Source organism: Protopterus annectens, chromosome 10.part0 (genome assembly GCF_019279795.1).
Source record: "Protopterus annectens isolate FY-2018-M chromosome 10.part0, PAN1.0, whole genome shotgun sequence".
In the NCBI taxonomy this organism is placed as follows: Eukaryota; Metazoa; Chordata; order Ceratodontiformes; family Protopteridae; genus Protopterus; species Protopterus annectens.
Window position 1 is genome coordinate 204578041 of NC_056744.1, and position 17211 is coordinate 204595251.

Sequence of the window (17211 nt, forward strand, 5' to 3'; positions counted from 1 at the left end):
TGAAAACCCTAGAAAAAGAATTAGATAAATTGCAGATGTCACAATGGAGAAAGCACTTCTCTAGCTTCCTTGAAGTGTCACAAGAAAAGATGGGAGGAGTTGCAAAAAGTTGAAAAGACATCAGTGAAGCAACTCAGCAGGACTTAATACTAAAGCATCTTTGGTTACTTTGATATATATAGTTGGGTAGTCAAAACAAAATTACCCATGTATACTTAACAGTGTTGGTTTCTGCTAATACTGTTACAGTGTTACTGACAGTGTTATTTCATAGGTATTTACAGACAGACTCCCTCCCCGTGCACGCACACACACTAAAACATGCATACATGGCCACACAGACACAAACATAACCTGATATAATCCAGTTATATCTCCTACCCACCCCTTCCTGCACAATGAGGCTCACAGTACTTAGCTGCTGCACAAAAAGCAACCCCCCTGCCATAGGCTACAATGGGTGTCCCCCATCAAATGGCTGCATTCACTCTTCACTGATCTGCTTTGGAACAGTAGAGCTTGCCTTTGAATTAATTATTCTGCTGTGTTATTTTGATCCTAACATATGGCTCTATGACAGAACACATGGCTAGTTTACATTAGTAGCTCTCCAGGGCTGACACATTTACATACAGTGTTATCCAGCAAGACCAGTGTAGTGCTACCTGCCAGAGCCTTCATGCTGCTGCAGTGCTACAGCAGTTTTTGAATTGCAGCCTTATGATACACTGTACAAGCCAGCTAGAAACAGGTTTGTACAGCATGTTATGTGTACTTGAATAAGCCCTATAGTGTAAGCACTTCTTCAGTTCAGGATAACAGCAATGTGCCCAGGGAAGGCATTAATAATGATGGCATATCATGGAGACAAAATTTTCATCCATTTTTTTATCCACCTCAATTGGCACAATTGCTTATATATTCAGTATGACCAGAAAACTTGCAGTGTTTAATACTTCCAAGCTTGAATTATCTTCTTCTTCTGGCTTTTTCCTGGTTAGGTGTCACCACAGCAGATCACCTGTCCGCTCATGATTGGCAGTGGAATTTTTCAGTGTCAAGTTGCCAGCCCAACACCCAACCTTCCACAGAAGGCACACACATGCACTCACTCACCCACACATAGGGCAAATTTAGAGTGTCAAATCCACCTACAGCATGTCTTTGGGATGTGGGAGGAAACCAGAGCACCTGAAGGAAACCCACACAACCACAGGGAGGACATGCAGACTCCACACAGAAGGCACCCCAGCTAAGGATCGAAACGAAGAACCTCTTGCTGTGAGGTGGCAACACTAACTGCTGCACCACTGTGACCGCCCACTTCCAAGCTTGAATTTGTCTCAGGATAAATTGAGTATTTTGCAGTAGTAACCTCTATATGGAGTTCACCTGGAAATGATCTGAGTCAGGAATTACAACTTCTCAATACTGACATCTTCTCCATGTTCCTTACCACTGCTGAATTTAAGCCTAGTCTTTTGGAAAAATCAGTATGTATGACCTACATGAAATCCATATATGCCACATTCATTAGGAAACATTTTTTATGACATAATTCTAAATTAGGTTTATTTGGTGTGAGTTGCTCTTTATGCATCTTTTGAGCAAGACTAAAAAAAAAAAAAAAAAGAAATTCTTGAAGGATTTCTGTTTGTAAGTGAACATTCAGCATACTTTTGCTCTGAAGATTTCAGCACCTGGAGTGACATAAATGTAATGTCTGGTACACACAGTGACATCATACGCTGAGGCATGACTAACCAATGCGACTACCACTTTTTTTTGCCAGTCACACAAATTAGATCAAATTAGATCATACTCCTAGTTTTCAGCAATAATGTTTCTGAGTTTGATGCGTAGATAAACTCTATTACGTGCTCATAGGACCATGAAACTACTGCTGAAGATCAGCATTATCCTTGACTATATTGTTCTGAGATAGACCATGATGTCAGTCACTGGCACAAGTGCCAAAGGATCATCCTATCACCAACAAGACAGAGGCTTCTGGCTTACCATGTAGCTAAAGTAATGATGGTTGAGCTTTCCTCACGTGGACTCCAGATGGAGGATTCAGCAAGCTGCCCCATGCACCCATACATCAGTCAGAGCACCGTCAGAAGGACTAAAGCACAAAATGCATTTTAATGTTTAGCTCGCTTGGATGTAAGTCCATTTTTAAAATGGCATTTTTAAATATGCAGGACTAGAGAGCATGCTTAACAAGAATGGCCCATGCCAGTACTTTGCCTTACAAGAGGACAAAGTGTCCAGGGGTTTGCCTCCAACTGCCACCTTGAGGGAGTGTCTTTACGGATCTGGCACCATCAAAACCTTTGTTGGTTGATTGCATTGTTTTGGTTGTAAACCAGCCTGATCTAAGAGACTGTACACTTGAGATACCAAGAAAAAGTTTGGGGATATTTGTTACTGAAGTCTTCCCTTCTAGGGATCCCCCAAACAGAGCATGGTTAGCAAGTTCCATATGAAGAAGTCCATTTGATCATCCTGGACTAGTCCTCATGGCTTAAAGTCTAGACATCAAGTACATTCTTGATGTTGTATGGGAACTTGCATTGTGACTGTCACACTGCACCCTCAGGAAATACAGCCTTAGACTAGTAATAATCTCCGTACATGCCTATTTCCCTTGAGTGTCATCTTCACGGGATATATTCTCCTTCACGGTATCCAAGCCCACCAACATATAGAGTGTGTGTTATCAAACAACAGTGCTTGCACAATCATTCCTGGTTGTAAAGAGTGACACTCACTCTCCCATGAAGAGTCAGGAAGCCCAGAGGTCACTACTTCTAAAATGAACAAGGGCACAAGGGTGGTTTATCTGCCAGTACTGGTTCTTTTGGAATAATCCATGTTTTAGTAATGTCTTGAAGATCATGATGTTTAGTATAAATTAACATCATGCATCTTTTCTCACAAGTGCCTTCTAGAGTATATGAAGCCTGCAGGCGCTCCAACTCTTCCCTGATGCCCCCAAGAAAATAAGTGCACTTTTGAGCCCCTGTCTGAATGGAATGAGTAGTATTTTGCATAACATCTTTGATCTGAATCCTGTGTGACTCTTCAACTCAAAACAGATCCCAGTGATAATCACTTTTTGTTAACCTACTGCTTGAAAAACAATCAAAATGTTAGAATAGGTATAGCAAGAGACTTTATTCCTCTGACATGTTTTGAGTGAGGAGAATGAAATATTCATCATTTAAAACTTCAGTCATTCTCTCAGGAGACAGAATAGCATGATGACCACTCAGACTCTGAAATCATGCAGTATCTAATTCAAACCATGTTTATAGTCTCTAAAATAGGCTTCCATAGGGCATGGTGTAAAACCATTGACTGCGTAGGTTTTGAAAACAGGGCAACATACTCATAGGCTCAAGCATGTGCTTGTGCAGGATAGCAGGGCATAGTTTGTCCTGCCTTACAAAGGAAATTGGAAAGCCCTTCTGAATGCACAGCTGTATGGGTTGAGTGTCTTTAGGATTCTAAGCACTTGGTCGATAACCTGTTGAAGAGGAAAGATAATTTTGTCACTGTTTAGTATTGTTATGCTCTGCTTTCGCCTAGTTCCTCCTCCTCTCTTCCCCTTAAGATCATAGGATCATAGGAAGTTACTAGGCTAGTGGTCCTAGGGCCCTTACAACCAAAGCCAAGATATATCCTTATTTCCATAATCAGCACCAATTGCTCCTGTCCAAGAGGGACACAGTTGGAACCCCGGGGTGAATATATGGTTACCCATCAAATCATCCAGATTGCGTTTGAAGAGGGCCATTGAGGTGCTCTGTTTGACATGAAATGGGAGTCCATTCCAAAGGTGTGTTAACCTCTGGGAGACAAATCTGTCCCTCCAGCATGTTCTATTAATGTCACATACCAGGTTAAAGTCTTTAGAGTGAGTAATCCATATACCATTTGACTTATGGATATGCAGCATTTCCAATAAAGCAGGGCCAAAAATTGCCTTATATACAAGGTATATATCATCTCTGAGTAGTCTGTATGAAACAAAATAAAGTGACAGTGATTTCAGCTGATCCACATAGGACAGATGCTAAGGACCTTGAATTTCCCTTGTGAGGAACCTTTGTGTTCTCTCCAGTTGCTGCAGGTGCTTGGAAAGGTATTGCCAAAAAGGGCATTGTACTCAGTTATTGGACTGATGAGAGAAGAGTACAGAGAGGTTACAACTTCTTTTGTCTGGATGTAATGCCCTTATTTATGAGATGAGCAATATAGAATGCCCTTCTTACCACTGTGAAGACATGGTGATCAAAGGTAAGGTTGCAGTCAGCCTGTGTGCCCAAGTCTCTCACCACTGTCTGTGTACTTAAGGTGTTGTTGTTGATGTGGTGGTTAATAGGAACATCACACTTACTGAAAGAGATGATAATACATTTTTTGCACTGAGTTTAAGGCCATGACTTTGGCACCAATTATTTGTTTGTGTAAGACCCTCTTGCAGGATGTTGACATTGTTTGGAGGTTCTATGGCTGCTCCCAGTTTGCAGCCATAAGCAAACTTTATCTGCCACAGACCTTTAGTTTTAGCTTGTACTTCAGATAAATAGATTCCAAGCAGTCAAGGTCCCAGGACTGATCCCTGTGGAACACCACTGGTCACAGGTTTGCTGTTTGAGGTGGATTCCCCTATTTTGACTATATGGCTTCTATCAATGAGCCATTTAGTGACCCATCTAATGATATAACGGTTGATATCCAGCTGGGTGAGCTTGTCAATGATGCCTGAGTGGGAGATAGTGTCAAAAGCCTTGGCTAAATCTAAGTAGGCTGTATGCACAGATTTCCCCTCATCCAGGGCGTTGGTAACTGTCTGGAAGAAGTCCACCAGGTTTAACAAGCATGATCTCCCTTTGACAAATCCAAACTGAGTAGGGTCAAGTGTTTGGGGATTACCTGTATCTTTGTTAATTAGGTCCATGATGATTCACTCCATAGCCTTGCAGATAAGGCTAGTCAGGTCTATACTTCATAGGCTCAGTGGAAGCACCACCTTAGTCAAGGGGTTAACGTTGGCCATTTTCCTTTCAGGTGGGATGAAGCCTGAGCTTAGACTATCATTGAAAAGAGTACCCACTAGTGTTGCTAATTCTTGTTTGACCCCATGTAGGATGCAACCTGGGATGTTATCATGTCCCATAGATGCTGTATTTTTGGCCATAGAGAGGGCATTTATGACCTGCTCTTTTGAGATGCAAGGTAGAGGACAGGTGTTTGTATAACGCAGTGGTGTAGAACTCAGCATAGTTGCCAGTTCCATCTGAAGGGGAAGGTGCAGTAAAGCTATTTATACCATCCTATAAGAGGTTATAATCTGCTTTGGAGAAGGTTTCTAGTTTAGTTGCTGCTGGGGGGGGGGGGTCAGGTGTGACAGTTACTTAGAATGAGACTGATTCTCACTAGGGAAGACTTCACAGTGGGGGTGCCACAGTAGTTCTCCCATATTGATAAACACCAGATCTAAGATGTTGACACCACTTATGGGGCTGTCAACCAGCTGATCCAGGGCATTGGAGTAATTTACCCAGTCTATGGATGGGTAGTTAAACTTGCCCAAACCCATGGTAATCGGATGTATCTTGATAGACTCAAGTAGATCCAAATAGGCAGAGTGGGAGTCTTGATACATGGAGGGGGTCCTGGAGCTGGAAATGACTTGAATAGGTATCCTACCAACAGTTAATTGCACCTGAAGTATCTCCAGGGAATCAGACTGTTTAACCAGTCTGGAGGTGTATTTATCTTTAACAAATATTGATACACCCACTCCTTTAGTTTTCACGCCTTCGGTTTGTGGTCTGAACGTGTGGAAGGAATTGTAGCCAGTGCCTTTCAGGAGAAATATATTCATGTCTGCTTAATTCTGTTGACTGGCTCCTGTGATGTTTATTCATGGTTTGCCTACAAGTATCCTTGCTGTCTGCATTTGCTTAGCTGCAGTCCCAAGGTTGATCATAAAATAGGAGAAATCCTACCTTCTTAGAGGGTAGACTAGACATGGTGATAGACTAATGACAGTAGTTGATATTAACAGTCCTGAGTTATGCCTACCCTGACAAAAGACATTGAAAGCCTGACAGCCATGGTGAGTACCCAGTGCAGAATCCAGACTCATAATAGTTATCACATCAATACACACTTATAGGGTCATGGAACTTGACCCAAGAATGATACAATTCAAAAGTAATATTATACCACACTCGTAGGTTCACTTATGGAAGGAATAATTCATTTAATTCACAACATCAGTGTTTGTTCGATGAGACAATATGTAGTTAGGGCTTGTATTATGAATATGAGGTAGGAATGATTCATTTATTGCTTATTTATGTTTTGTTTTTATTCATCCTTTATGCCACTACTGTATAAATTTAAATGCGAAGTTTATGTAATGAAAACGCTATTGAATGTAATTACAGATCATTAGGAGCACTTTTTACTAAACTAAGCAAGATACTGCTTAGTTCACTTTGTTTGTTAGGAATGCAATATAAATTATTTAATTGATTAATAATTAAATTGACTAATGAGGCAGTGCAATATGTATATAAGGCAAATTTAATTTATTAAACCTTATTCTGAAGAAGTCTCCTGATGTGGAGACGAAAGCGCTCAATTTCTGCATCCTATACTAGAAGGAATATTTAATGTTTTTTGTCGATGCTTATTGTTGGTGGTTTTATTTGTTGGACAATAAATCTTCGTTTTTACTAATTTGGCTGCTATCTACCTACTTTGCCTACTTTGGACAACCTTTATTGTGCCGGATTTTGGTTTGATTTACTACTTTTTGGTGATTTGAGTGTTTGGCTAGTTACTAGTTGATTTCCAATCTACCGGTGACGAGGAGTCCGAGGCAGTGTGTTTTTACTTTGCGGAAGACGATGGATAGTAGCAGTATGCTGAATGAACTTTTGCGAGTCATTCAGTCACATTCCCAAGCAGACGCTACACAACCAGGCAGTAGTGGGGGCATACCTTGCTCACAGAGCAGCCCCAAGGACCCGAGAAGCAAGCGTGACGGCAATGAAGCCATTAGTCAATGGACACGGGATAGACGAGGCCCGAGAGAAAATACTGGGACTGGATCTAGTGGTATTGAGCTTGACTATTAACCTAACAGCGTCGGGAGTCATGCCATGGATAAGCGATGCTGGGACAAATACAGAGATATGGATTTTAATACGTGGCTTGACAAATCTTTTGGTAATCCAAGGGAAAAAGAACCAACAAGAAGTAAGGAGCCAACCAACGTTTTTTCATTTAAGGACAAATGTAAATTGTTTAAAAAATTCTTATCTAAATACAAAGCCCTATCTGTAGAGAACTGGTATTTTGAGAAATGTATCAATGATCATATTGTTCCTAAAGGGCTCAGGTTGAATAAGTTCCCTAATAACACAAACAATGACAACAACTTTTTTAAAGAAATAAGTAGTATTTTTAACGAGTGTGGTTTGTCTGTTCTTAAGGTTATGATTAAACGTAATTCAAAGGTTATGCAAGAAACTAAACATGAAATAGATAAATTAAATGGTGAAACTGTGAATGACCTGTTGTTTTCTGTGGATGAACATAAGCAAGTATATTACAGGGTACTGCATGATACTGACACTTACACTAATAATAATATCACTAGGAAGCTTAAAAAATTTGAAAGAGATATTTCTGAGTACAATGCAGGGACAGCATATTTTTTGGGGGGAAAATGGTAGAGGGCAAAATTACAGTGGTGGTTATCGCAACCCACAGGCACCCAGGGCCAATAGAGGAGTTTACCGTCCTAATGTATTTTTAGAATGACAGGAATTGGCATGATGAACAAGGTAGGAATCACAATCAAAATAGGTACCAATGGAATAAGGTGGGGTATCAAAAAACGCAATTTGACCAAGAATACCCCAGGTTGGTTAGGAATGAAGATATGGACACACTGCAGGGCCAGGGTGCAGTTGATGAAGTGAGGAGATCCGAAAGGATCAGGAACAGACAACAACAACCTTACTCTACTGTGGCGGCAGTTAATACCAACACCAATAATGTGGGTAGGTATGAGGGGGAGGAGGATTTTTAAATTATTTAGACCATGACAATGCTCACAGTGATACACAATTTAGTGAGAACACTAGGCAGATCAAATATACGTATAACAATTTCAACATTTTTAACTACACTGACTTGTTGGTGGATAACAACTACTTTGACTTGTTTACAAAAGGTTTTTCTTTTGTCCCTGCAAGGAAACCTAGCATAGACAATTTAATTTTAGATATTAAAATGTTTACAAGGAAATTAAACCTTATGCACATTCACAGTGAGGACACTACTACGAATGAGATTGTTTTTAAAAGGCATAGTGTGTGGAATCCACCATTGCACTTTGAGATTGCTAACTTCGAAAGATGTGTTATGAGTAAAATTAGGATGGAATACAAGGTCAATGAAGGGAAGATACACAATTTGAATAAAAAGGAAGAAAAAATATTGCGTGACTTAAGCAATAATAAAGGTATCCGAGTGATGAAACCAGACAAGGGAGGGGGCGTTGTGTTCATGGAGACTTGGGAATACATTAGAAAAATGAAAGAGATTTTAGATAAGGACCGCAACTATAGTATTGTGACCAAAAATGAAATCAACATTTTCTACCAGAAAATAGATTTAATTTTAGAGGATAACCTCTTTACTGGTTTGATGGATTTGGCACTATACAAATACTTGAAAGTGGTCAAACCGGTTATTCCAGGGATCTTTGGAATCCCAAAAACACACAAATGTATTCAAAACCCCCCCTTGAGGCTTATTGTGGCATCACAGGGTTCAAAGACACAACCTATGGCCATTTATGTGGATGTTATGACCAAGAATATTTATTCTAGATGGAAGCATATTTTAAAGGATTCCTGGGATTTTTTAAGCAAAATCAATGAAATGGTGTTTAAGGATGGTATGTTCTTTATAACAATAGATGTAAAAGAATTATTCACAGTTATACCTCAACAAACTGGATTAGAATGGTTTGAAAATATTTTGGTGGAGATGGATTGGCTTACACCTTGTGAATTCAGGAATGTATTGGTAAGCATGGAATTGGTGCTCAAATACAATTTTATATATTTTGAAGGGGATTATTATCACCAGAAAGAAGGAGTGGCTATGGGGTCGGCCTGCGCACCCGTATATGCAAATATTATAATGCTATATTGGGAGAGAGAATATGTTTTTAAAAGTGAATACAGCCAACACATTGTACAATATTATAGGTTCCTGGATGATATTTTTATTTTTTGGGAAGGAACCAGGGAGAAAATCGAAGAGTTTGTAAGTTACATTAATGCTACAACGTCATTTTTAAAGTTTACACATGAGATAGAAACAGAAGTAACACACTTTCTGGATGTTGAGCTCACTAAAGATAGGATTAACAAGAGATATAAATCCAATATATACAGAAAAGAACATTTTTCGAACTCCTATCTGCATTACCACAGTGACCATCCTAAACAACTTAAAAGGAACATCGTCAAAGGCCAGATGATTAGGATGGCCAGAATGATATCAGATGAAGAAGAATTTTTAAAGGAAATTAAGTACTTGGAAAAACTCTTTAAGGAAAGGGGGTACCCTAGTAATCTTATCTATTCGGTCAAGGAACATGTGGTAACAGGTAGGGGAACAAGATATAAGCCCCTCCTAAGTAGGGAGTATCAAGAAGCAGAAACAACTCTTGGGTGTAATGAACAGAATTTGAATGGGGTAGAGGGAAGGCAGGTGGAAGTGAAGGCAACACCTTATTTGACTACCACATACTATTATGGGACCAAGTGATTAAACAGGGGGATACATGAAACCTGGAATATGTTTAAAAACATAGCCACTTAAACAGATGTTTTTAAGAATAAATTGAGGTTTAGTTACAGGAGAAATCACAATATTAAGAACATTTTGGAAAGAAAAGGAAACACTATGCTGGGTACTAATAGGAAACAAGGAACATACAAATGTGGAAGGTGTGGGCAATGTTCATATATATACAATAAGAAGGAGGTGATGATTACAAGTATACCTCAAAAGTTGGTGGCTGGCTGTTATAGTAGTTGCTACACTAAGGGCCTAGTATACTTAGTAATTTGTACGGCATGTGAGAGTTTTTATGTTGGCAAAACGGAGAGGTTGCTGCGGAATAGAATTTATGAGCATATACGGGATATAAACAGACAAAATGAGAACAATGCATTATATAGGCATACCATTAAGTGTGAAAAGGCCGACTTCAAGTTCTGGGTTTTGGAGGTTGTACCATACCCGGATAGGGGGGGTGACTGGGAAACCAAGATTGAATACAGGGAAATGATATGGCAACTCAGGCTTGACGCAAGTTGTGGTAAAGGCCTGAATGACCATGTTTCCATCACCCCAGCATTGAAGATTTTATCCACAGATCCCAAAATGGCTAAGGGTGTACAACAACAATAAAGATATGATGGACTTTTAGTTTTAGTCTCCAGCTTAATCAATTATTGCTTTATAGCAATGAAGCATTAACTTTCCTGAATTTCAAGGTGATAGTAGATTTTGTCAGTATTCACAAGTATAATATAAATATTTTATAAATATTTTATAATGAAAACATTTTATATTGGATTAGTATTTGTATTTATATATTAACACTTATTTATTTATTTATTTATTTACATATTTACATATTAATATATTACTTATATATTTACATACATGTATATTTAAACTGCTTACTGAATTATCCATATTCATATGGTTTATAATATATATTATTATATTCACAATGTTTTATATTTTTACATATTCATTTTTACATATTCATTTTCATATATTTATACTTATGAGTTTGGAAGCTAGGTTCTTAACTAGGTTGTTTATTACCTGGATTTTTATCTGGAATTTATCCAGTTTTTATTGTGGGTTTGAGAATTGTTATTTTCAACCATTCACCATCAAACTTAACTTTTTTATCCGGGATATTTCCAACTCTCCAAAGTAACACGAAAGATGAAAGGGATACTTTGGGGGTCATTCATCATAATAGTTATCACATCAATACACACTTATAGGGTCATGGAACTTGACCCAAGAATGATACAATTCAAAAGTAATATTATACCACACTCGTAGGTTCACTTATGGAAGGAATAATTCATTTAATTCACAACATCAGTGTTTGTTCGATGAGACAATATGCAGTTAGGGCTTGTATTATGAATATGAGGTAGGAATGATTCATTTATTGCTTATTTATGTTTTGCTTTTTATTCATCCTTTATGCCACTACTGTATAAATTTAAATGCGAAGTTTATGTAATGAAAGCGCTATTGAATGTAATTACAGATCATTAGGAGCACTTTTTACTAAACTAAGCAAGATACTGCTTAGTTCACTTTGTTTGTTAGGAATGCAATATAAATTATTTAATTGATTAATAATTAAATTGACTAATGACGCAGTGCAATATGTATATAAGGCAAATTTAACTTATTAAACCTTATTCTGAAGAAGTCTCCTGATGTGGAGACGAAAGCGCTCAATTTCTGCATCCTATACTAGAAGGAATATTTAATGTTTTTTGTCGATGCTTATTGTTGGTGGTTTTATTTGTTGGACAATAAATCTTCGTTTTTACTAATTTGGCTGCTATCTACCTACTTTGCCTACTTTGGACAACCTTCATTGTGCCAGATTTTGGTTTGATTTACTGCTTTTTAGAAATATATTCATGTCTACTTAATTCTGTTGACTGGCTCCTGGGATGTTTATTCATGGTTTGCCTACAAGTATCCTTGCTGTCTGCATTTGCTTAGCTGCAGTCCCAAGGTTGATCATAAAATAGGAGAAATCCTACCTTCTTAGAGGGTAGACTAGACATGGTGATAGACTAATGACAGTAGTTGATATTAACAGTCCTGAGTTATGCCAACCCTGACAAAAGACATTGAAAGCCTGACAGCCATGGTGAGTACCCAGTGCAGAATCCAGACTTGGATTGTACTATATCTCCTGGGCCTTATGGCTGCTGAAGACTTCTTGATGACACTCGGGCAGCTGAGGATGCAGGTGTTGTAATGGACTGTGATACATCTGTCAGAGGCTACAGAATCATTGTGCATTCCTGCTTCTTTTGTTGGTGTGAGATACCAGCTGCCAATATAAATTGCTGGACAGACATCACCAGCCTTTATGGGACTTCTGCTTATGCATCTGAGAATATTGCAGATTCTGAGAACAAATACATCTGTAGTAAGGTTGGACCCACCTCAGCTCCTACATGGGCAAATAAGTGCAGTATACCATGGACAGCAGGTTTCTCATCAGTCTTGTAAACCTTCAGTCAGCCTTGCTAATGCTGAAGTCCTAGGAAACAATAATTCTTCTGGAATTTGACTTTATTTCATTGGACAACCAGTTAATCATATAAAATTAAAGCATGCAGGGAGCACACATTGTCATGATCCCTTGCAAGATGGTGATGCTTATCTGGAAATAGGCCATATACAGTGGTGTCTGTCATTCATATCCCCAGGAATGTTGATCAGCTAACAAGCACCATGTCACTCCTTTGGTCTTCTCCAATAGCTGTAGATTCAATAGCTGTACATCATCCAGATCTTCTGGAGGGAAGGCACACAACACAAGATTAGTTAATTCTCCACTCAGATAACTGCAGTCCTCTCATATTTTAACTACTGCAGTCAGGGCATGGGGGAACTAGCAGTAGCTGTATTCTTCACTCACAGAGTTGGAGATTCATGTACTGTATACTTCCTAGCATTTCTACTCATCTTAAAGTTAATGAAAAAAATTGAACTTATTACTACTAGCAATTGTAGGCTTAGAGGCATATGATTTCATGCACATAGTTCCCTCAGGGTAAAGAAAGGTTTCCCATTCCAGGCCATTGATGCCTCACAATGCTGAAGATGCTGGAGAGACATCCATTTCCACCTTAGGGTCCTGTGGTGATGTTAAACCCCATCACACCAGATATTGTGACCAGGGTTTCATAGTTATTTGATTCTGATTTAAAGTCCTTCACTTAGCAGGGCTATTCATCCAAGTGGAAACAGTTAACATTTTGGTTAGCTGTATCTTCTTAGCTAGATTAAACTGAGTTCCCCTACATACCTTGCATGATTTGAACCTTAGGTATACTAATATCAAGTCATAAGTGTCAACTATGTCTACAAGTCAAGACCTTGTAAAGGGCAACAGTTGTGGCCTATCACCGTCCGGATAGTCAGTTCTCAAAAACAATGCTGCTGCACCTCCATCTGTTTTTGAAGATCCCACCCCTCTTCTACCTTACTATTTAAGACAAATTATTTAGCAACATTTCAGTTCCTTTAGTGGAAAGTGCACTTTCTGGTGGCTATAATTAATGCTTAAGGATCCTACACCTTCAGGGTGTTAAGGGTATGGAACTATATACCTGGTCATTCATATGGCATGGGTTTTCCTTAGGACAAACACCAATTTCCTTCAAATATGGTTTCTGATGAGCCCCTGAACAATGTTCATCTACTTGATGTCTTTGCTAAGGAGTATAGCAGAAAAAAGAAAGAGCACCCTGAGGTGAGCATGTGAGTTTAGCAAGAAAGATCAAATACTGATCTCCTTCAATACAGAATGGAAGGGCTCCTATTTCCTAGATATCCTCTTTCCAAGTAGATTGCCAGCATTACTGTCAGGCAACTTACTCTCCAGAGGTGGATGCTGAGGGCACTGCACTAGGGGAATTGCAGACACTTGTGATGTTACCACTTGGTGCTCAGTGCATTCCTTCACTGAACATTGTCTCAGCAGTGACCCCAGGACTTGTGCTTCATTTACTACTAAAATAATTCAGAACACAGACTTCTGAACTTGGTCCTTAGATGATTTCTGTCTCATTCCATGCTGGAGATATTTTCTAGGGAATTAACTCGTGTATAGGACCCATTACAGAGCATGCTCACTGTTACATATGGACGTGCATTCTTATCAGATTGATATCTGTATAAGGACACGCCTTAATTGCTCAGCAATTTCATTCTGCCATTATCTCTGCATAGACATCCCCTCCATCTAGCCATGACTCTTCCAATACTTCAGGCAAGTAAATACTTATATTACTTTTTAACAATGTAGGTGTGTTATTTTTTGATTTTCTGGCAGGCTTGTGGTTTAGGTACATTTATGTAAGACATTAAAAGATATAATGTCATGAAAAGACACAAGATCATTCAAACCTAGTTAAAATGGTATTTGATGAAATCAATGACCTTTGTGACTGCATTCTGCTCAATCAACTGATATAATAACAAATATCTATTTTACCCTTTCCTTATACCCATAGGCTATCAGGAGATCCTGCAGCAGGCTCTGCTGCAACACCAGCACTTTACTTGATGCTAATTGTTCATATCCCTTTAGGACCTTCCTCTACTGCAGTAGTAAACACTCTATCCTTGGTTCCATGAGAGTCATGATAATTTCCACAGTTTTACTGAGTTTACACAGCAGGTTTAACAAACACCTCTGCTATATTTATATCTTTATGACATTTCATAGAACATCAGCACAGTATGATATTCCAGTCCATGACATCCATGTTCATCTCCAGAGATTTACTGACATTATGCAGCTGGTTAAGCTAGTGTGTCTGCGAAGCTTACCATAATTATCTATCACAGCTGGTTTGGGTGTGTTGTTTATGTCTGTCTCAGTGCTGTCTGTTCTTTCAATATATTTGCCACCATCACCTCATCACAGTATTCCTCTTTGGTTTTTGTTCTTTGTTTTCTACCCTGGAATCATTATTCATTTGAAAATTCCAAGGAAAAGTATATTTACATTGAGTTTGGAGTTCTTCCAGCAAATATTTTCTCCCATTACACACTGAAAATTCAGTTTTGGTCAGTTTTGGTCAGTTAACCTCCTTTCCTTAAATGCTCTGTTTGCTTTCACTATGACCCTATTCTCCTTGCTCTACTATATGATGCATCTCTTTCTCCAGCTTTCCCCATTTATCTTTCACATATCCGTTTTTGCCAACACTATCCCTCCTACATACTGATAAGTATATGATTTAAATGGTTGCAGCTAATACCCATAGCTGTGCTGAACAAGTGCCAAATCTTCTTGTACCTTTCAGAATAAAGGTCAACTCACTGAGAGTCTGATAAATGTGCTTTTTATGATGTAAATCAATAGACACATAAGTAGAGGTAGATACGGTTATATAACTGGAACTGATAAGTATTCTAACAAGATCAAAGCAAGTCTCATCTTACTTAAGCTGTCTCAATTGACTGCTCATGAACTGAACAAGACTGAAGCTTTATGCTCAAGACTTCTGTAGCTCTGAAGAATGGATTAGACTGTACTTTTGCAACTTTGAACCCAGAACTCTTTTTTTTCCTTTGTAATGGCAGAACTAAGACAAACTTCACTGTTATTTTAAAAGTTTCTACAACTTAGAACTGTGGACTTCTGACTTGATAACCTTGTAAATTTCCTTCCCAGTTTTACACTCCTCCTTAACCTTGGTTCACAAGCCTTGTCCATCTAAAGAAAATATTATTATAGGTGCCTGTCTCTAGAATCTCTGTTTTTGTAACAAGATATTCTGCACATTCTTTTAGCATGTCTCATCCTTAATAATGTTTTGGCCTGAAGGTTATTTCACTGAGCTCATTTTTATATTTTATTGACACATTCCTTTCTATTGAAAATGCACTTACTGAAACTGCATCTAGAATGTGAAATATAAAGTGAAGGTATAAACCTGGTTTAATGTGCCTGCATTCCCAGGTGTATGTAAAAAAAATACTGTATTTATGCAGGACTTACTCTGACAAAACTATATTTATCTGGGACCTGATCTTTCACATACATCTGATATGAATAAATAATTCTTTACTGTTGTAAAGTGAAGATGGTATTTGAAGAACTTCATAGATTCAACAATGGACTCATCAAAATGAATTGTTTTCATATAGTGTTTAATAAGCAAGAAGTTTGATTCTGAATTGTAGTATTCTGTTTGTTTCTAAATTATTTTGTAAACAGTTTTCTTGTCTTGAATTTATTATTTAGGTGAACATGGATTGTTTCTATCTATTTTTTACTTCATTCGAGATTCCTGTTATAGAAAGCCAAAGCAAAGGGCTCTTTCCACTTGTGAAAGCATAAGGAGCTATGGCCCATTGCTTAGTGACAAAATAGAGCCAGTGCCTTCAGAGCTGTCTGGAAAGGAAGTTATCAGGTCAGAACTGTTAATACCTGTGGAAAGATTGCTTAAGTAAAAACAATTCAGGACATTTTCATTTGTGTTTATTTTCAATTGTTACTGTTTTAGAATCCATGTTTATGTTACATTCGTTAAACAGAAACTTGTTCATAATGCAGAGTGTTTTCCTTAAGCACTGCCCGGTGCCCACCCCTACTGTATGCCCCCAGTGAGCCACTATATGACACAACCACTATGTTGCTCTATGACATGGATACAGCAGTACTGCCAGTCCACCCTACCTTTTATCACCAATGTATATTTATATCTATTTGCAACATCCATTCCAAGATCAGGTATTAAGAAAAGCATAACATATACATAAAAAGACTTTTAACTAAAATTTTCTTTTGGCTAACTAATACAGTAAAACCTTCAACATGTCTGTAACAAGAACTAAAATCAAGAAAAAACACATACCTATCTACCCATAAACATAATCAAAATAGAACACTATAAATATAAAAATATATATGTCTAATAATATCTAGTAAATATCCATCCATGTTTTTAGTGCACGTAAACAATGTTATTAACAGCTCAGAAAAAATGTCAGTGCTTTGCAAAAAAAAAAAAGAAAAATTATATATATCAATATCAATATCAATATCAAATATCAAAGAAACATCCATTTAAGTTGGTGACAGGTCATACACATTATACACATACTCATTAACTACTCGTGTACTGCTGCAATATGTTTGTTGTTGGTAGGCATGGTGTTTCTGGTTGTTGCATTGACAAGTGGTGATGGGTACATTACCCTGAGCAGGAAACATTGCAGACACATGGCTGTATCTGGAACAGCTTATTTTTGCTGTATGTCTATGAGTTACAGTCGCAAACATAGTACCTCTCT

The 17211-nt window shown here is 38.2% G+C and overlaps 1 protein-coding gene across 1 annotated transcript in view; it reads left to right on the top strand.

The window, feature by feature from the left end:
- Window positions 1-17211, top strand: part of LOC122814124 (cholesterol transporter ABCA5-like) — a 951316-nt gene that overhangs the window by 892923 nt on the left and 41182 nt on the right. The window contains exon 10 of the mRNA XM_044086739.1: window positions 16160-16328. Within this exon, the coding sequence (XP_043942674.1) occupies window positions 16160-16328 (169 nt within the window). The remainder of the gene's footprint in view (window positions 1-16159; window positions 16329-17211) is intronic.